Source organism: Neoarius graeffei, chromosome 6 (assembly GCF_027579695.1).
Source record: "Neoarius graeffei isolate fNeoGra1 chromosome 6, fNeoGra1.pri, whole genome shotgun sequence".
In the NCBI taxonomy this organism is placed as follows: Eukaryota; Metazoa; Chordata; class Actinopteri; order Siluriformes; family Ariidae; genus Neoarius; species Neoarius graeffei.
The window spans coordinates 11,599,723-11,620,620 of record NC_083574.1 but is presented as its reverse complement, the minus strand read 5'-3'; the positions used below and the strand labels follow the sequence as shown (position 1 = coordinate 11,620,620).

The 20,898-nt window shown below is 40.0% G+C and overlaps 2 protein-coding genes across 2 annotated transcripts in view; one reads left to right on the top strand and one right to left on the bottom strand.

The window, feature by feature from the left end:
- The window catches only part of nptnb (neuroplastin b), a 130,660-nt gene extending 123,139 nt beyond the window's left edge, over positions 1–7,521 (top strand). Inside the window, 1 exon segment of the mRNA XM_060923326.1 lies at positions 6,405–7,521. The gene's annotated coding sequence lies outside the window, so the exon portion shown is untranslated.
- rec114 (REC114 meiotic recombination protein) overlaps positions 1–20,898 on the bottom strand; it is an 85,197-nt gene that overhangs the window by 17,578 nt on the left and 46,721 nt on the right. Inside the window, exons 5-6 of the mRNA XM_060923106.1 lie at positions 15,068–15,139; positions 14,720–14,885 (exon numbers count right to left, since the gene is read on the bottom strand). Coding sequence (XP_060779089.1) covers positions 14,721–14,885; positions 15,068–15,139 — 237 coding nt within the window. The 3' untranslated portion in view covers position 14,720. The remainder of the gene's footprint in view (positions 1–14,719; positions 14,886–15,067; positions 15,140–20,898) is intronic.

Genomic DNA, 20,898 nt, shown 5'->3' with positions numbered 1-20,898 from the left:
AGAACGAGTTCCTATTAATGTGGCTGGTGAGTGTATTTGTAATGGGCTAAGAAAAACATGGTAACAGTTTCCATCAAGGCCATAACATTAATCGCCTATGAATACATTCATAAAGACGTTCTACATATTGCTTATGAGAATACACTTTATAGTAATTTCTGTTATGCATCATGAATTGTTAATACAGTATAATGCATTATACTAACTACAGTGTCAAAGAAACGCACCATGTTTAAATGTTATTTGCTCGAGAAATATTTTATATTTCAAAGTTATTTGACATTTTCGGACAATTGTAATAAATTACCAGAAGGATTTTTGAGCTCCAAGTGAGACATGTTTATTTTTTTTTAAATTAAACTTACAGGTTTTCTTATAATTCATTTCTCAAGCTCAAAATTCCATTGAAATTATTACTACAGATAAAATCCTCAAACATTTATACACTGTCAGCACATTTCTCTGCGATCATTATAATGCTGAGTAAAAAATAATGGACTGCTATTGGAACATATTACATTTTTATGTTACAGGATGTGCCAGCTATTAAAATTATACATTTATCAATGAATGTGCTTTTTATATATATATATATATATATATATATATATATATATATTAATTAGTGCTGTCAAAAATGTCGCGTTAACGCGTTAACTTGACTCAATTTTAACGGCGATAATTTTTTTTATCACGAGATTAACGCTCTGAGACATGATGTAGGTTTTTCATAAGCTTTTGAAACTGCCAGGAACTTGAAACAGAGACTTTGCTTAGAAAAACGATAGCAGCTAGACTGTAATGCCACGCCCCGCACAGCCAGAGTCCTCTGCCCTCCCCCGAAGAGCCACGGTGCTCGGCTTAGGTTTCGTTTTCCCATCGGCAGCTCCAGCCCGACTTTGCAGTGGCTGTGACAAGACGTGTTATGCTCTGCAATTAAAAAAAAAAAAAAAAAACATTGGTACAACCAGTGTTCGAACTATGCCGATATTTTCGGGGGGTCCCTTTTTTTCCCTTGGGGGGGGTGCTTGCGCTTGTCACAGAGCGCGGATCTCCATCGCGTGCTCACTTCGGATATGGGTTAGTCCATGAAATGGGGTTACCAAAATGTGACATAGAGGGAGTCACTTAAAACAATTTACAGCTGAAAACAACTTTTATTTCCATGAAGCATTGACCATATAAGAAAATATAACATAGTTGTTAAGATAACTCCTGCTCTACAATGCATGATAAAATCCATAAATATTTACCCGGTTGCTAATGTAACAAGGATACGAACAAGCTTTTAAAAATAAAGGAAAAATATTGATAAAATCAATTTTTTGCTTTTATTTGCTTACTTTAAACATTAACACTGAATAAGAATTCATTAGAAATATTAGTTCAACATCATAAACACTGAAAATATGAAATACCAGTATTTCACAAACTTCATAAAATCTCTTTAAGATTTGAACAATAACAGTCATTAACAGGAAACAGTTTCATCCTATATGGGGTAAATGAGATTATTGAATTCATTACTTTACTTAGTCACACTTATATCTGCACTATGATGCCATTGATCGCGACGAGAGCACGTGTTGTGGTGTGTGAGATCCCGCGAGAAGTTCTCTCGCGTCAGTTCAGCTGACCTAGATTGAGTAAATAGGTCTCGCAGGTTGTGAACGAACCAGGAAGTGAGTGGACGCCACGTTAGGATGTGAGAAAAAAAACATCGATAATTTCTTTTATTGCCGTTTGTTTAAATTTCTTTCTACCTACATCGTTTTATAGTATATTCTTCTTTATATTAAAAACATCAATCATGATTTCAACTCGTTTTATCATTTTTTATAAGCCTGGTTTCTAACGTAACACGGTAGGACATCACAATGTTACGTTCACAACCTATTTTTAGTGGATGAATTCGAAGCTAAATAGTTTATAGAACCTTCTTAACTTTATTATGTGAGTGTAAAACTAAATTGCAAGTACCATGAAACTAATTTTATTGAAATTCTCAGAAAGTGATGAAGGTTTATTTAAGCTTAAAGTCAGCAAATATTCCATGTCACAAAAAACGTGTCATCCGTGTCCAGTCACAGGGGAAGAAAATGTTTCACATTTCTTTATTTCAAAAGAAAACTTCATTTTTTTATGTATTTTATTTCTTCAAACAATATTTATGGATAATCTGCTAAATATTTCTTTAAATCATGGAAATTAAAGATGAAATGATTATGTAAACCCGGACCAATGAAAAGTAACATCATTTCATGGACTGACCCATATGCAAATGCTTCCCGTTACACACGATTGCTATGTCAATAAACATCATTTTGCCATTATTTTAGAGACCCCCCCCCCAACATTTCCCAAATCATGTTTTCAAGGAATCTCATGTCTGTTTCAGGGGATCTCGGATCCCCCGAGTACCCCCGTAGCTCGAACGGTGAGCAAGCCCATTCACTTTTATGCTGATAAGAGAATTACAATGGTTTTTCATGTGACAAAAATGTGCGATTAAATTGCGATTAATCGCGAGTTAACTATGACAGTCGCGACATTAATCGCGATTAAATATTTTAAATCGCTTGACAGCACTAATATATATCTGTTTATAGTTACACATAGTGGAACATCTGTAAGACAAGTTCGTTCTCATAATCCTTTACATTACAGCAGCTCTAATCAGTCGTTCCCTCAACAGTCTCTCTTTATTCAAAAAAAAAAACGTTAATACGACAAAAACAAGCAAATAAATAAATAACCCGCAGCTTGTTATGCTGCAGAGAAACCAGACTCCTCGGTCTCTCCAGTGGAAACCGGACTCCACTGGAGACTCCTTTCGTAAACGTTAAATAAAAGTCTCCTCAGAGAAAACTATCATATTGATGATACATATTTCTTCATTAAATAACCCCACTTTCTTAATCCATTTGGCTTGGATTATGTGAACGAGCTGTTACCATAGTCGAAGCTGTGCCGTTATGGAAAATTAATCAACGCCTTCTGATCTGAGAATTCAACACTAACGCACGTCTCAAATGCTCAAATCTGATTAGTCAGACGGTGTGCATTATTTATTTTTGTATGGCTTGGAAAGTATTTTCAGCTGTAGGTTTTGATCCTATTCACATTCACTGGATATGAGCAATCACACGCTCGGATAGCCTAGTAGTAGAGTAGCCAATCAGCTCATATACCACGAGTAGAGAAAAACAAAACGGCGGCACGTCTTGCTGAACCAACTGAGGACGAAATAAAAACTCCTCGAAAACAAAACCTCAAATACCCAAAAAAAAAAAAACAGAATAAAAGTATTTGATGGTAAGAACGTATCTTTTTTTTTTTTTTCAAGAATTATCGCATTTTTCACAAATCGCTCCTGTCATTTCGCCGGGCTGTTTATATTCTAAGCGGAAATGATTTTGTCGGACGTTTTGTATAAAGTTTTTATTGATCGCGTTTGCAAAAAATAAACACAAATGCTCCGTTTCTCAAAATCCAGTGAATGTGGATAGAATAAAACGGTTATTCAACTCAATCTCGCCGTACACGGCTATCGCCTCATGTACGACTCGATTTTGTGGAATAACTTGAATATTAACGTGCTCGTTCTAATACGTTATTGTTTCTCTCGTAACAGCTCATACACAGGAACTTGTAATGGTCACTGTTTTTGTAACGTTTCCCAGCACGGGATATCTTCAGGAGGAGTCTAGTGGAGTTTCTGAGCCAAATGACAAGCTGCATTGTTTGTTTATTTGAGAAAGCGTGAAAGAGAGGCTGATGAGGGAGTGACTGTTTATCGCTGCGATAACACGAACCAACTGGTCTACAGCATTAAACGTAAATTTAACCTCTTAAAATGTGTGACGTGGTGTTTGTTAATTACTAAAACATTGCAATCTTTGTCAAACTGCTGTGGTAAAAGCGGAATAACACGCTCCGGATTGCGTGGTGCTGAATCGCACCGCTCCGGCCTGGATTACTTCCTGTATTATTTGCATAACAGAAATTGCTATAAAGTGCAATGGAGTTTCATAAATAAGTACAATTAATGTGTTAGAAACACATTTTTATGGAAGCCGCGAGAGGCCCTTTATATAATCCTTTTTTTTATTCACCTTGTTATCCCGAGATAACGACATAATTAATACAGGATCTCGAGAAAACACCACAACTAATTCGAGATCTCGAGAAAACAAAATTATTTCATGATCTCGAGTAAACAGCTGAGAAATGGTTCATTCAGGTGCGCCAAGAGACTTGTGATATGCTGACTTTGGGGCTATTTCTCGAATAATCGATCACCTAATAAGGCAATATTTTGATCAGGGGTTGACACAGGGAGAGATTGCATTAAGTCTTTTAATAAGGGATAATTTCAAAATTAGTCCGCGGCACCTCCGCAGAAGACTGGCCCCCCTCTCTCTCAAAGCATCGTAAAAAGCCGTTTCTGCTCTGTTACAGGTCCGCCAATTTCTAAGTCTTCGTCGTCTGACCCACAGGGGGCGCAGCTCTGCTACAAATCTCAGCTGTTTTCTCGAGATCATGAAATAATTGTTTTGTTTTCTCGAGATCTCGAATTAGTTGTGTTGTTTTCTCGACATCCTGAATTAATTATGTCGTTATCTCGGAATAACGGTTTTGTTTTCTCGAGATCTCGAATTAGTTGTGTTGTTTTCTCGACATCCTGAATTAATTATGTCGTTATCTCAGGATAACGGTTTTGTTTTCTCGAGATCTCGAATTAGTCGTGTTGTTTTCTCGACATCCTGAATTAATTATGTCGTTATCTCAGGATAACGGTTTTGTTCTCTCGAGATCGCGAATGAGTTGTGTTGTTTTCTCGACATCCTGAATTAATTATGTCGTTATCTCGGAATAATGGTTTTGTTTTCTCGAGATCTCGAATTAGTCGTGTTGTTTTCTCGACATCCTGAATTAATTATGTCGTTATCTCGGAATAACGGTTTTGTTTTCTCGAGATCTCGAATTAGTCGTGTTGTTTTCTCGACATCCTGAATTAATTATGTCGTTATCTCGGAATAACGGTTTTGTTTTCTCGAGATCTCGAATTAGTCGTGTTGTTTTCTCGACATCCTGAATTAATTATGTCGTTATCTCAGGATAACGGTTTTGTTTTCTCGAGATCTCGAATTAGTTGTGTTGTTTTCTCGACATCCTGAATTAATTATGTCGTTATCTTGGGATAACGGTTTTGTTTTCTTGAGATCTCAAATTAGTTGTGTTGTTTTCTCGACATCCTGAATTAATTATGTCATTATCTCGGAATAACGGTTTTGTTTTCTCGAGATCTCGAATTAGTTGTGTTGTTTTCTCAACATCCTGAATTAATTATGTCGTTATCTCGGAATAACGGTTTTGTTTTCTCGATCTCGAATTAGTCGTGTTGTTTTCTCGACATCCTGAATTAATTATGTCGTTATCTCGGGATAACAGTTTTGTTTTCTCGAGATCTCGAATTAGTCATGTTGTTTTCTCAACATCCTGAATTATGTCGTTATCTCGGGATAACGGTTTTGTTTTCTCGAGATCTCGAATTAGTTGTGTTGTTTTCTCGACATCCTGAATTAATTATTATGTCGTTATCTCAGGATAACGGTTTTGTTTTCTCGAGATCTCGAATTAGTTGTGTTGTTTTCTCGACATCCTGAATTAATTATTATGTCGTTATCTCAGGATAACGGTTTTGTTTTCTCGAGATCTCGAATTAGTTGTGTTGTTTTCTCGACATCCTGAATTAATTATTATGTCGTTATCTCAGGATAACGGTTTTGTTTTCTCGAGATCTCGAATTAGTTGTGTTGTTTTCTCGACATCCTGAATTAATTATGTCGTTATCTCGGGATAACGGCTTTGTTTTCTCGAGATCTCGAATTAGTTGTGTTGTTTTCTCGACATCCTGAATTAATTATGTCGTTATCTCGGGATAACAGTTTTGTTTTCTCGAGATCTCAAATTAGTTGTGTTGTTTTCTCAACATCCTGAATTAATTATGTCGTTATCTCGGAATAACGGTTTTGTTTTCTCGAGATCTCGAATTAGTTGTGTTGTTTTCTCGACATCCTGAATTAATTATGTCGTTATCTCAGGATAACGGTTTTGTTTTCGAGATCTTGAATTAGTTGTGTTGTTTTCTCGACATCCTGAATTAATTATGTCGTTATCTCGGGATAACAAGGTGAATTAAAAAAAAAAAAGATTATATAAAAGGCCTCTCGCGGCTTCTGTACGTTTTCATACCAAGTGTCGTCTTAAACTGTTCCAAACCTCCTATGTGTTGGTAAGCAACTGATCGACTTCAGGTCAAAGAACAAAAAGTAACCAAACAGAACAATAACGCACTCGTTCTCATGTTGAACGTTTCCCCTTTGCTTGCTGTTCTACAGAATCCTGACTGCACATCTTGACCGTATGAAGGTATCCAAGGAGAGAAGAACCTCCTGGCCATTTCGAATAAAGCATATCCTGCCTCACTCGGCCAACGAAACAGCAACAGCATATCACTGGCACAAAAGAACAATAAGGACTGTCTTAACGCATGCCTTATTCAGTTTTATGGTATGTGAGTACGTGTGGGCACAATTGATCCAATTCATTCAAAAGGTGTGCACATTTATTTTTACTCTTCTGTGCTGTTCCGTTATCATGTCACCCTTCTGAGGCCATCCTTTTGCATACTTGCATATCGTGTCGAATGCATGCAGTAACATAACCGAATAACATGCCATTTTTTTCTATCGTTATCCCTTTGTGTGGCGTTGCTTCAGAGGATTACCCCAAGTGTGTGGGGTTGGGGAGACGGGTGGTTTTTTTTTTTTTTTCAAGAAATTCAAAGTGAGAAAAAGTCTGATCCACTCATTGAGTTCTTTGTACAGTTTATCATCAGCTCATTAAATTAAACAAAGGTGTTCTATGTAAAGCTGGACTGCAGGAGCCTAGCTGTGACTGGCAGAGCAGTATTTAATCACAGAGAACTGTCTATGTATTAAAGAATTTTAAAAGATGAATAAAGGTTATTTATTTTCTAGAATTACATAGATGTCTTGTACAGGTTGAGCTGTAAGTGTTCAAATATTATAATAGCATATCTGTAAAAAGTGAAGAAGTTTTTTAATCCTCGATGTCCTTCGACCTTTGTTTCTTTTTAGTCAGATATTGAATCTTGTATAGCATGGCTATTATCCTATGCAATATGTATTCAAATAGAATTTAAATGGCAACTGTACGCCGGGCCGCGTTCGTTTTGATGAATTGCAGAGACTAAGCTTTAATGTTGTGGGATCATCAGGAGGCAGGAAGAGCATCGATGCACTGCTGTAGTTGCATGACTACTTCTTTTAAAGAAAACGATGATGATGAGGATGATGAGGACGACGAAGAAGAATCAGTGTGTTGCAATGCAACTGGACCAATAAGTAAAGATGGCACCTGCTGGAGCTAAAGCCATTACAATAATATGTGAGACCAACTGTTCTTTTTAAAATAAAGGCTCGAAAATATGAACGAATGTGTCGTTTGGATTACTTGACTGACGCGAGTGATTAGTAAAGGAAAAGTCCGCCCTGAAAGACATTAAGCAGGTTTGCATTTAAATATTTGTGATGTGCTGAGCGATTCCCGTGCCGAATTGTTGTTTTTCCGTGAGAAGTAAGCAGTCGTGCGCTGCGCTGATGTCAGACAGGGACAAGGCCATTGCTAGTGGTGTTTAATAGGACCCAAAAAAAAAAAAAGTCTGAAATATCGGTGATAATGGTCAGGGTCATATTAATGAGAAATCTAACTCGACAGCATTGGTGCAAATGCTGAGTTAAAGGGATCCTCCAGCGGATTGATTTTCAAACTTGTTTTCTGTAAAATTAGTCTTAGGGTGTATTCAGACCAGGATAGTTCGATAGTTCACTTGCTTTGGTCCGAACCAAATGTTTTTTTTTTATTTTTTCGTTTTGGTGCGGTTCGCTTTCACACTACATTTTAGTAAGCGGACCAAAATCTGTCAACAAAGCCACGCGCCCTGAGGTCGTTCAGCTATTGGTCAGAGACGACACGCGCACAAAGCGTTAAGTTCAAAAGTAGTCACGGAGGCTTTCCGTGCTGTTATTCTTTTTAATGTCATCAAAGCTATATGTTTTTTCCAGTTTTTACTGTTTTCACAATTGTGCGATTATTATGCTGTTGTACAAGTAATTTATCAACGACGACGACGACAAAGGGCAAGGCGGCTACGGAGGATAGCGCTGATGAGCGCACATCATGTTGTGACAGTTCTGGCTCTTCATGCAATAGATGAATTTCTTTTTTGCGTCGCTAGTACCGCCACTTTTTGAAAGAATGTCCCTGATTTTAATGTAGGTCTGACGGAGTTTCTTCACTTTTAGCCGACATTGTTCTGGGGAGCGCGTGAACCCCTTCTCCTTCATTTTCTCACTGAATACAGCAAACACGTTGGCATTTTTGTGCGTTCTCTCCAAAAGCTCAGATATGTGGACATCTGCCCATATATCCACAAGGGTACGCGTTTCTTCCTCGGCCCACGTTTGCCCCCTACTCATTTTTTGTACTCTGTAGTCTAGCCTACCACTGGTCTGAATGACTGAACGACTGTTGTAAGGTTCCCTTGACAACCGAAACAGTGTTTGCACTTTGCGGTGGAGTGTCAAGACTCTGTTTCCCATAATGCTCGACAAACGACGGAAGCTCCCGAGGTACAAAAAAGCAAAACTGTCGGATTAGGTCCGGTCTGCTTTCACACCTCCAAAAGGTCCGCACCAGGGTTCCTTTGGTCCGGACCGAGTCCGACCTTGCAGCTCGGTCTCGGTCCGCTTGTTTGGTCCAGACCAGAGTTCGGTGGTTTGTATTCAGACCAACCCAAAAGGTCCGGACCAAGGGAAATTTGGTTCGTTTGGTCCGGACCAAACAACGTAGGTGTGAATACGCCCTTAGATTTCAAAAATCTAACTTTCATTTTCCGAGACCAAATAGGAAAAACACACAATACCAGAGGGGCTTCCTGCGGTGGTGACGTATGCAATGAGGTCAGGTAGCGGTCGCTTGGAGCAACTCAGCTGTTTACATCATAGTTTTACAAGTATTTTTAAATAAGTATGCATCACTGTATAGCATATAAATGCCATAATGATGCAAAAAAGAAAGACAAGAAGATACCTTTTCACCATTTACCTGGCCAGAACCGCCCGATTATTCGCAAGAAATACTGTAGATTCACACCATCCCTCAAAACAACCTGCCTGCGGTGCCCTTCTTTTGTTCAGAACATTTTGAATCGTCCTGTTTTGATGATTCGATGGAATTAAAAGAAAGCTAAAAGACGATGCCGTGCCAACAATATTTGCCTGATATTCAACTCCGGAAGTCGGCCGATGCAGTGTTGAACTAGCCTGGGCCCGCCCATCCTAAGTGTGACGCAACACGGGGGCCTGTTGCGAGCTTAGTCTGGCAAGGCAAGCTATCTCCAGCTCTTCCAAGCTCCCGAAAAATCGGGAGCCAATCAACTTTGAGCATCTCCAACGGCCCTGGGTAGAGGCGTGTTCAAGGCAGTGACGTAGTAGAACTGCGACCGGAAGCCATAGATTGTTGACAGAATCTATGCCGGAAGCGCTTCATTCACTAGAAACATTACGAACATGGAGCAGCGGCAAGCCTTTGACACAGCGGTAGATGCTGTATTGAAAGCATTCAACGGGAAGTTCTCATTGAAAACGGAGCAAAGAGCAGCCCTGGAGGTATTTATCTTCTTCCTGTTACTCAAGCAGTTTCCGTCGCGTCACATACGTCAGAGGAAAGAGTGATGTGATTGGTTTAAGCTTCGTCACAGCCTTTTCTGGCTTCGACCAGTAGCAAACTGAGGCATTTCAGGGAGGCGGGTCAACCATGCCTTTGGGAAACGGTTGGGCTTAATATCTTTGCCAGACCAAATGCTCGCAGAGCTTTGAAGTCGCGTTAGCCATTCTAGTGTTGAACAACACCGAGACGTTAGTTTCGACTTTGTTCTACCATGACTCTTTGTAGTATATTATCGGTGTCTTACCTGATGAAATGTCATCGGTATTCTGATGTGTTGAAGGTTCGTCAGTGTATATTGGATGAAAATACGGGTGACAAAGAAAACACTGACATTTGAAGAACAATCACTGATTCACTGAATCGTCTGTTTCCAAGGTCGGACTTTGTCTACAACACCACAATGAAGCTTCCTTCGACACAAAGCATTCGATTCCGACACGATACCGTCTGTTAATTGAGTGAGAGAGAGACTGCAGTTCACAGCAACAGAGGCACGTTTTGTCCGTTTTCATAGTTTGACATTGGCCACAATAACTTTGGAGTTGAGCTGTTTTTTTTTTTCTTATTTTCTCCACTGGAATCACTCTTGTAATCCACCATTTCATCTTCATGGTATTCTGGTTCGAATTGGAATGGAATGGTACAACGTAAACTGAGCAGAGATTCTGTACTTAACACACTGAGGCAACTGAAGCTAATTTTACATAAAATAAGTTTGAAAATCAATCTGCTGGAGGATCCCTTTAAAGTGTATGTAATGCCTTAAAATGAATATATATTAGGGTGCATCAGTTGCCCTCACTTTCATAAAATCTGATGCATTTTTGTTTGGGTGTTCCTTTTCACCAATAAAGACATCCTGTAAAATTTTTTGACCATATTCAAAAGTGGGGGCGGCATGGTGGTGTAGTGGTTAGCGCTGTCGCCTCACAGCAAGAAGGTCCGGGTTCGAGCCCCGGGGCCGGCAAGGGCCTTTCTGTGTGGAGTTTGCATGTCCTCCCCATGTCCGCGTGGGTTTCCTCCGGGTGCTCTGGTTTCCCCCACAGTCCAAAGACATGCAGGTTAGGTTAACTGGTGACTCTAAATTGAGCGTAGGTGTGAATGTGAGTGTGAATGGTTGTCTGTGTCTATGTGTCAGCCCTGTGATGACCTGGCGACTTGTCCAGGGTGTACCCCGCCTTTCGCCCGTAGTCAGTTGGGATAGGCTCCAGCTTGCCTGCGACCCTGTAGAAGGATAAAGCAGCTAGAGATAATGAGATGAGATATTCAAAAGTCTAATGGTGGCACCATGAGGTTCATTTTTTGCCAAAAACCGCTTATTTTATGTTTTCGCGTAAGGTTTGAATCACAATGTTGCACTACGTTCAGACTGCAACCTGAAACGACCCATATCCGATTTGTTGTGAAATCCGATTTTTTTGTTAGGCCGTTCACATTACCAATTATATGAGACTTGTATGCGATCTCCAATATGAACGGAAAACGAACCAAAAGTGTCCCGCATGCGCAAATTGACACGTAATATAAGCACATCTACGTAATACGTAAACAAAAAAAAAAGCGCACTCTTCAAGTTTGCAAGTAAAGCATGGAGATGAGGCGAGACCTGGCGATGTGGTTTTTGTGGCGGCGGCAGAACTCGCACAATAATCTGATTAATGTGGGCAGCAGACTAATGAGACCGAAGGTGTCAAATTACTGGAAATTTCCAGAACAATCTTATCTTGTAATACAGGATGATTTAACATCCAGGTCCCTACCAAATCCACCATTAGCTTGATCAATTCTATAAAAGTCTATTTAAATTCTGAAAACTGTACAAATGTTGTTGTTTTCCACCAAAGAGGCGGGATTAGCCAACGCAGAATAGTGACGTTTGTCTCTTGATGACGTGTAGGTCGCATGAATGCGACCTGTCCGGTCAGACTGCAGTCGCATGTGAAAATAACGGATATGCATCGGAATTAGGACCACATATCCAAGCGGCCTGGGTCGCGTGTGAAAAAATCGGATGCGTGTCGTTCAGATTGTCAATAACAAATCGGATACAGGTCGCATATGGGCAAAAAAATCGGATATGGGTCGTTTCAGGGTGCAGTCTGAACGTAGCCTTGGACTCCATTTATTGATTTCTTGTGAGCCAGAGATCATGTTAAGAACCTTTGCAAGGGATTGAGAAGCATTAATGTGATTCATAATACATTTGTATTGTTTAAAAGTAGTTGAACAATGATTCAATGAACAGCTAAAACTCAAACTGTGCTTGATAATATATTTAGAATATGTACTAAAAACGTGTATCTAAGATATTTGGTATACTCTATAAGGTGCCATAATGTTTCATGAAAAGTGATCGAAATTTTGTCATAAAAGTCATAAAATAGCAGCTTTTTCCATAACTTTGAGCTCCTGGTGCCACCATTAAACTTTTGAATTTTGTCAAAATATTTCACCCAGTGTGTTTTCTTACCAAAAGGAACATAAAAACAAAAATGCATCATGATCAGAGGAACTTTTCATTTTTAGGGGGCAACTGATGCACCCTAATATATATCATTAGTAATGACCAAAATGAAAGCAGGGGGAAAATAATATAATATTAAATTTTGTTATTTTATTATCAAACACAAAACCATCGATAAATCGCGGCGTCCGGATCCCAGTAAAAAAAGCAGCCTTGCCCCAGGGTTAATCTCGCATGATGTCATGTATGGAACCCCGGTCCGGTGACCTGGGTCATTTCAGTTCATCTGACTCCGTGCTTGTTTACACGCTGAAATTGGATATTGTTGTTGGAATCTTACAAAAATAACGATGTGAAAGCGCTGCGTGGCGTTTGGATCTTCAAATCCATATAAAACAGGACGTTCAGTTCACAAATTTCCGAGAAATGACACTAATCTAAAGCAACAGTGGGTGAGGCTTGTGCAAACGAAGCGGACGGATTTTGTGTCGCCTACTAATAATAAATCTGATTCATTAAGTGTTCATCACCACCAGAACGACCACATGGGAATTACTGGAGCGAAAAAGAAACCCATTTATTTAATAAATGACATTTGATCTGACATTTTGACAATTCGTCTATTCCCCTGTTATCGCCCGCTTCATATTTTCTTTCAGTAATTACACTGAAGAAGTGTCTGTTTTAAAGATTAATATTTCCCCTATATTTTGCAACGGACAGCTTAGAATAAAAATCCACAAACCAATCTGTGTTTCCAATTCTCTCTGGGTGGTGGTGCGCTATCGGCGGTGAGCGGGACTGTTGTGAACTGGCAGTTTCTCGTCTTGGGGGCTCGAAAAGATAACCGTTTACTCCCGAATATCCTTGATAATCATCTGCCCCTTCATTCGACATACAAGAATCCCGATCACGATCAGAATTCTCTCCAAAACGTGATTCCACATCGAGACTGGTCCAACCTCAGCTGCGCACATGAACGAAATTGATACCTGGATTGTTACACGTATGACGTCACGCACTGCTTCGGGATCTTCCAGTTCAGTCTCGGCAGATTCCGTGAAAATCGGCTGATCTTATCGATTTTCCATCAACTTATGGCCTATTGGATCAGCTATGGTTCGAAAACGTGTGGTCAATCAACACAATGTTGCTTTGTACCAGGAAAAAAGTGGGGTTTAGGGACATTACGTTCACTTTAAGAGACTCGGCTTGGCTAGTTGGCGACCTGTGAGGTGACAATGGCCTTGACGCTGCTATTAACATGAAAGCTGAGCTGTTTGAGCAGATGAAGGTGAGCAAGCTGGACCTGGACAGATATGGAATCAATTTTGTGCCAAAATGTTCATACAATACTTTTGAAATATCAAACAAAAACGACAAATCAAAATACAAAAAAGTCAATTTTTTTAGACTGGCAAACAAATTATTCGTGTAATCGTGCAAAATATCAGTCTATTACTCTTCAGACACCTTTTATTTTTGTTCCGCGTCTTTCTCGGTTTTGTTTGACGTAATTTATTTTGGTTGCGATTCCAGCTTTCTCGTTTGCGCTCCCTGACTTTTTGCTTGCAGTTTTGGCACAAACTTCACGTGTGGGCGGGCTGTCCAGGAATGCATTCCCATTGGCTGACTTGTGTTTGACTGACAGCTACGCTCAGCCATTCCCTACTCGGATTCTGGCGGACTGTTTGACGAGTGACCGATCCATTGACAGTAAACAAGGATCGAGTGGACTTCAGTGGCGATTATGATATTGAATTAATTCAACAAAGTGTAAATTCAATATCATAGTCGCCACTGAAGTCCACTCGATCCTCGTTTACCGTCTCCGCCAGAATCCGAGTAGGAAATGGTTGAGCATAGCTGTCAGTCAAACACAAGTTAGCCAATGGGAATGCATTCCTGGACAGCCCGCCCACACGTGAAGTTTGTGCCAAAACTGCAAGCAAAATGTCAGGGAGCGCAAACGAGAAAGCTGGAATCGCAACCAAAATAAATTACGTCAAGCAAAACTGAGAAAGACACGGAACAAAAATAAAAGGTTTCTGAAGAATAATAGACTGATATTTTGCACGATTACATGAATAATTTGTTTGCCAGTCTAAAAAAAATTACTTTTTTTTGTATTTTGATTTGTCGTTTTTGCTTGATATTTCAAAAGTATTGTATGAACATTTTGGCACAAAATTGATTCCATAGACAGATGGCATTGCTCTCTTTAAGTACAGATGAAGCAAGGGCTAAATCCTACAGCGTTGTGGGTAATGTAGGAAACCATTAAATGAAGTGGAAAATAGACCAACTAAAAAAAGTCAACACAAAATTTCCACAATGCCATTATCGATCTAGTTCAAGGTGGATTTTTCCTTATATTAAACACCACGTCCAATAATGGAAGTTGAATGCTCTTTCAAATATTTACATGAGTTGTACCTCATTCCTGGATCAAGCCTTTGAGCTTGTTCTCCACGTCTTCTACGAAAGCAGGGAAGCCAGAGTCGAGCAAACAGAGGCGCAACAGACCCTCCATATCACCAGGAGGCAGAGTGGCATGACGATATGCCAAAGGCAGGGACAGTCCAGTCTCACCCAGGAAATACTAGAGAGAAAACAAAAGCACCTGGGTGAATGTGTGTAAAAATAGAAATGATGTTGTTGCACTAAGCTCCTGCCATGATATCTCCTTTCACAATTGAATGAAAATGAAATTCTGTTCTGACACTGGACAATGCACGCATTGTCTTTTGTGCAGTGGATGGAATGGCAAATCTTCGGTGGTACCTGAGAAAGCTGCTTGATGGACAGAGATTCCTGGACGACGTCATGGATCACCTGCGGTGCCGCCACAGGAGTCTTAAGAGACACGGGGATAAATCCGATCATTACCCTCTCAGGTCTCACACACCAAATCAATAAGGTCATTACTAATTGAAAGAGCTCATCTCTCTCTTCCAAACTACTTCATTTCTGGGTCTTGTTTCTCCTTTAATGCATCTTGCAGAAGATTTCACCATCCAGTCAGTCAAACGAGTACTGGAGGAGAATCTGCAAGAGCTATCATTCTTGTCAGAATGACAATGTTCCTTGAGCACCATCTAGTGAAAGCAAAGCTACACGAGTCACGTCTCTCACTGGAGAAGTGAGAGGCACAGCGTGCATGGTTGTTTAATTAAAATTAGTCTTAAAGTGGGGTTTTTAACGGACATGCTCGACATGCAGCAAAGCCTGTTTTCACAGTTCAACAAATTTGCTTTGAATCAATTCATCCACGTTGAAACCACAATCAAAGCGAATGGCACTGAGGGAGAGTGGGTTCCTATTGTATCCCATTTAATTGAATCATGGTGCTATGAAGACGAGGCTCCAGTTGATGGCAGTAATGAGGTTTAAGTGGTTATCAGATATTGGTCTCTACATACAGGCAACTGCTGGAGATGTAACCACATCGGGGAAAGTTATGGCTTAATGGTTCGAGAAGCAGCTCTGGGCCCAAAAGGTCGCCGGTTCAATTCTCTGGACCAGCAGGAACGGCTGAAGTGTCCTTGAGCAAAGCACCCAACTCCCAACTGCTCCCCAGGCTGCTCTGCTCTGTTCTGTTAAATAACTAATGTTACCAAATGGTCTTCTAAACCAACGGTTCTCAGCTTCGGTCCTAAAAACCCTGTGCATCAGGTAGCACTGGAACTGAATTTCTGCTCTTACACGTGACTGTAGCAGCTAGCTTATTATCCTGTAAGCACAGGTCAAGTTCAAGCACAAAACTTGTTAGCATTAGCTGTAAACTGGAACAAAATCAAAACCCAAAACATCCCAGAAATTGGACTGCAACAGGTAAGGTCTTCGATATGGGTCCCATCTTTTTACAGACAGCACTTGTATTGGTTTCCATTCCTAAATTAGCCTACTTACTAGGGTGCATCAGTTGCCCTCACTTTCATAAAACCTGATGCATTTTTGTTCGGGTGTTCCTTTTCACCAATAAAGACATCCTGTAAAATTTTTTGACCATATTCAAAAGTCTAATGGTGGCACCATGAGGTTCATTTTTTTCCCAAAAAAAAACCGCTTATTTTATGTTTGACCAACACTGCAAAAACTCAAAACAACTGGCAGAAGAACTAAAAAACATAAAAATGCAACAAGACGAAGTTTTCATTTCACATGATGTCATATCTCTTTTCACCAGAACACCCACAGGAGCCACCATACAGATAGTACAAGACAAATTAAAAACAGATAGGACGCTCAAGAAATGCACAAACCTCACCGTACAAGACATCACTCAGCTCCTTCAATTCATCGCCACATCCACATACTTTCAGTTCAGGAACACAATTTACAGACAAAATGAAGGGTTTGCCATGGGAGACCCACTATCAGCCATCATGTGCGGCTTTTTCATGGAAGACCTGGAGCAGAAAGCACTCACTACAATACCAGTGGAATACAGGCCAACACTCTGGAAACGGTATGTGGACGACATATTGGAAAAAGTAAAGAGGGGACACACTCAACAACTCACCGACCATCTCAATACTATAGACAATACCGGCAATATAAAATTTACACATGAAGAGGAAACGGAGCAGTCAATAGCATTTTTGGACTTAAAAATACATCACACAGAAGAGGGGGATATCAAAATAAAAGTACACAGGAAACCCACACACACCGACCAATATTTAAACTGGACTTCCGAACACCCCATAATGCACAAAATATCAGTAGTTAGAACATTGCATGAACGCGCAGCAATAATTACAGATGCACAGGACAAAGAACAGGAAGAACAACAAATACAACACGCACTGAAGGCATGTCAATATCCACAATGGGCAATATCCAAAGGGGAGGAACAGGTCAAAAACACAGAAGAAAGAGAAAAAACAAACCAACAAACAAGAACACAAGGGAGTAGTGACATTACCATACATCAGGGGAATAACGGAACGCATTCAAAGAGCAATGAGGAAATACAACATTAACACACCTGTCAAACCACACACAACTCTCCGTCAGATCCTGGTTCATCCCAAAGACAGAATACATCTGGACAACAGATGCAACACCATATATGAGATTCCATGCCAATTATGCAATAAAACTTACATCGGGGAGACAGGAAGGAGTTTCAACACAAGAAAAAATGAACATAAAGAGTGCGAAAAGGAGACAGCTACAAGACAAGCCCGAACAATAAAAGAAAAGGCACAACAGGAAAATTATAAGTCAGCCATAACAGATCATTGCAAAAGGGAAAATCATGTTATGGACTGGGGGAATGCCAGAGTCATCCGCACAGAAGATAATAAACATCAGCGCTGGATCAGGGAGGCCATAGAGATCCGTAAGCGAAGCCCGAGGACCATCAACCGAGATGAGGGAGCATACATGCTCTCCCATACCTGGAGTGCCATCTTGCAGGGGACGAACTGACAGTAGAAGGCGTGACCGACCGGTCAATCCAGACAGGAAGGCCACGCCTTCGGAAACATCAGCTGATAAAAGATGCGTCACCAATAACATCCGGTGACACTCTGAGGAAGACGACAGTCGTACGTCGAAACATGTCAAGTAAACAAACCTAAAAAATTAGATGTCTGATAAAAAAGAAAAAAAACTAACAATATTCAATATAAGACATAATGAACGTAATCTAAAGAAAAAAACGCTTATTTTATGTTTTCGCGTAAGGTTTGAATCACAATGTTGGACTCCAGTTATTGATTTCTTGTGACCCAGAGATCATGTTAAGAACCTTTGCAAGGGATTGAGAAGCATTAATGTGATTCATGATACATTTGTATTGTTTAAAAGTAGTTGAACAATGATTCAATGAACAGCTAAAACTCAAACTGTGCTTGATAATATATTTAGAATATGGACTAAAAATGTGTATCTAAGATATTTGGTATACTCTATAAGGTGCCATAATGTTTCATGAAAAGTGATCGAAATTTTGTCATAAAAGTCATAAAATAGCAGCTTTTTCCATAACTTTGAGCTCCTGGTGCCACCATTAAACTTTTGAATTTTGTCAAAATATTTCACCCAGTGTGTTTTCTTCCCAAAAGGAACATAAAAACAAAAATGCATCATGATCGGAGGAACTTTTCATTTTTATGGGGCAACTGATGCACTCTACTACTTACTAGGCCTACTGTTCTGTTCGTTACGAAATTGTTTTCAAAAACACACACGCTTCAACTTAAAGCTAGACTGCCTTTCAGATTTCTCAAGTGTAGGTCATAAAAAGAATTCTCCCTGACACCTAATTCTTTTTGTTTAGTGGACCGAAAGCTACTGAATTCGAATCGTAGACTTCCAATTTTATGGAGGTTTCTTATTTAATTTTTTAACGTGGCCCTAAATTCTCGGCTAATTTTTTCCTGCTTCACCAGGACCCAATTCAAGATGCTACAGTATGTCATGCATGTTGTGGTAGGCTTTCCCTGTTTGCGCCAAGGCATTGTAGGATACAAATTTGAAATGGGAGAGAAAAACTGAGGATGTGAGTGTGCGAATGAAACGTGAAAGACCGACGACAGTAACAGAAAGCGAGGAGAAAAGACGCCACGTTATATACAACCCCGATTCCAAAAAAGCTGGGACAAAGTACAAATTGTAAATAAAAACGGAATGCAATAATTTACAAATCTCAAAAACTGATATTGTATTCACAATAGAACATAGACAACATATCAAATGTCGAAAGTGAGACATTTTGAAATTTCATGCCGAATATTGGCTCATTTGAAATTTCATGACAGCAACACATCTCAAAAAAGTTGGGACAGGGGCAATAAGAGGCTGGAAAAGTTAAAAGGTACAAAAAAGGAACAGCTGGAGGACCAAATTGCAACTCATTAGGTCAATTGGCAATAGGTCATTAACATGACTGGGTATAAAAAGAGCATCTTGGAGTGGCAGTGGCTCTCAGAAGTAAAGATGGGAAGAGGATCACCAATCCCCCTAATTCTGCGCCGACAAATAGTGGAGCAATATCAGAAAGGAGTTCGACAGTGTAAAATTGCAAAGAGTTTGAACATATCATCATCTACAGTGCATAATATCATCAAAAGATTCAGAGAATCTGGAAGAATCTCTGTGCGTAAGGGTCAAGGCCGGAAAACCATACTGGGTGCCCGTGATCTTCGGGCCCTTAGACGGCACTGAATCACATACAGGCATGCTTCTGTATTGGAAATCACAAAATGGGCTCAGGAATATTTCCAGAGAACATTATCTGTGAACACAATTCACCGTGCCATCTGCCGTTGCCAGCTAAAACTCTATAGTTCAAAGAAGAAGCCGTATCTAAACATGATCCAGAAGCGCAGACGTCTTCTCTGGGCCAAGGCTCATTTAAAATGGACTGTGGCAAAGTGGAAAACTGTTCTGTGGTCAGACGAATCAAAATTTGAAGTTCTTTATGGAAATCAGGGACGCCGTGTCATTCGGACTAAAGAGGAGAAGGACGACCCAAGTTGTTTTCAGCACTCAGTTCAGAAGCCTGCATCTCTGATGGTATGGGGTTGCATTAGTGCGTGTGGCATGGGCAGCTTACACATCTGGAAAGACACCATCAATGCTGAAAGGTATATCCAGGTTCTAGAGCAACATATGCTCCCATCCAGACGACGTCTCTTTCAGGGAAGACCTTGCATTTTCCAACATGACAATGCCAAACCACATACTGCATCAATTACAGCATCATGGCTGCGTAGAAGAAGGGTCCGGGTACTGAACTGGCCAGCCTGCAGTCCAGATCTTTCACCCATAGAAAACATTTGGCGCATCATAAAACGGAAGATACGACAAAAAAGACCCAAGACAGTTGAGCAACTAGAATCCTACATTAGACAAGAATGGGTTAACATTCCTATCCCTAAACTTGAGCAACTTGTCTCCTCAGTCCCCAGACGTTTACAGACTGTTGTAAAGAGAAAAGGGGATGTCTCACAGTGGTAAACATGGCCTTGTCCCAACTTTTTTGAGATGTGTTGTTGTCATGAAATTTAAACTCACCTAATTTTTCTCTTTAAATGATACATTTTCTCAGTTTAAACATTTGATATGTCATCTATGTTCTATTCTGAATAAAATATGGAATTTTGAAACTTCCGCATCATTGCATTCCGTTTTTATTTACAATTTGTACTTTGTCCCAACTTTTTTGGAATCGGGGTTGTATGAAGGAAATGAAATGCGGGACCAAATGAATAAATAGCGGCAGTCGGCAAGCACCTCGGTGTGATCAGGTGTTTGTTTAGCGACAGAATGCTGGAACTGTCAGTGCGCCGTCAAAGGTAAACCTGCGCATGCGCACACGGACTTCCTCCGTCTGCTTGACTGCGCGAAGCGAGCGATTTCATGCGTATTATCTGTGAGGGAGTCCTCTCAAATTAAATAACTTCCCAGCCACAGAATGGCCTGGTTTTTTTTGTTTGTTTGTTTGTTTTTGAGATATTACAAAAATAAACACATGTAACAATGACCACATTTCAGAGAGAACTAAATTTCACCGATTTTAGAAAATCGAAAGGCTGTCTAGCTTTAAATAATAATGTGTATTCAGAGTGGCGACTTCAGAATGGACCACAGCTTCAATA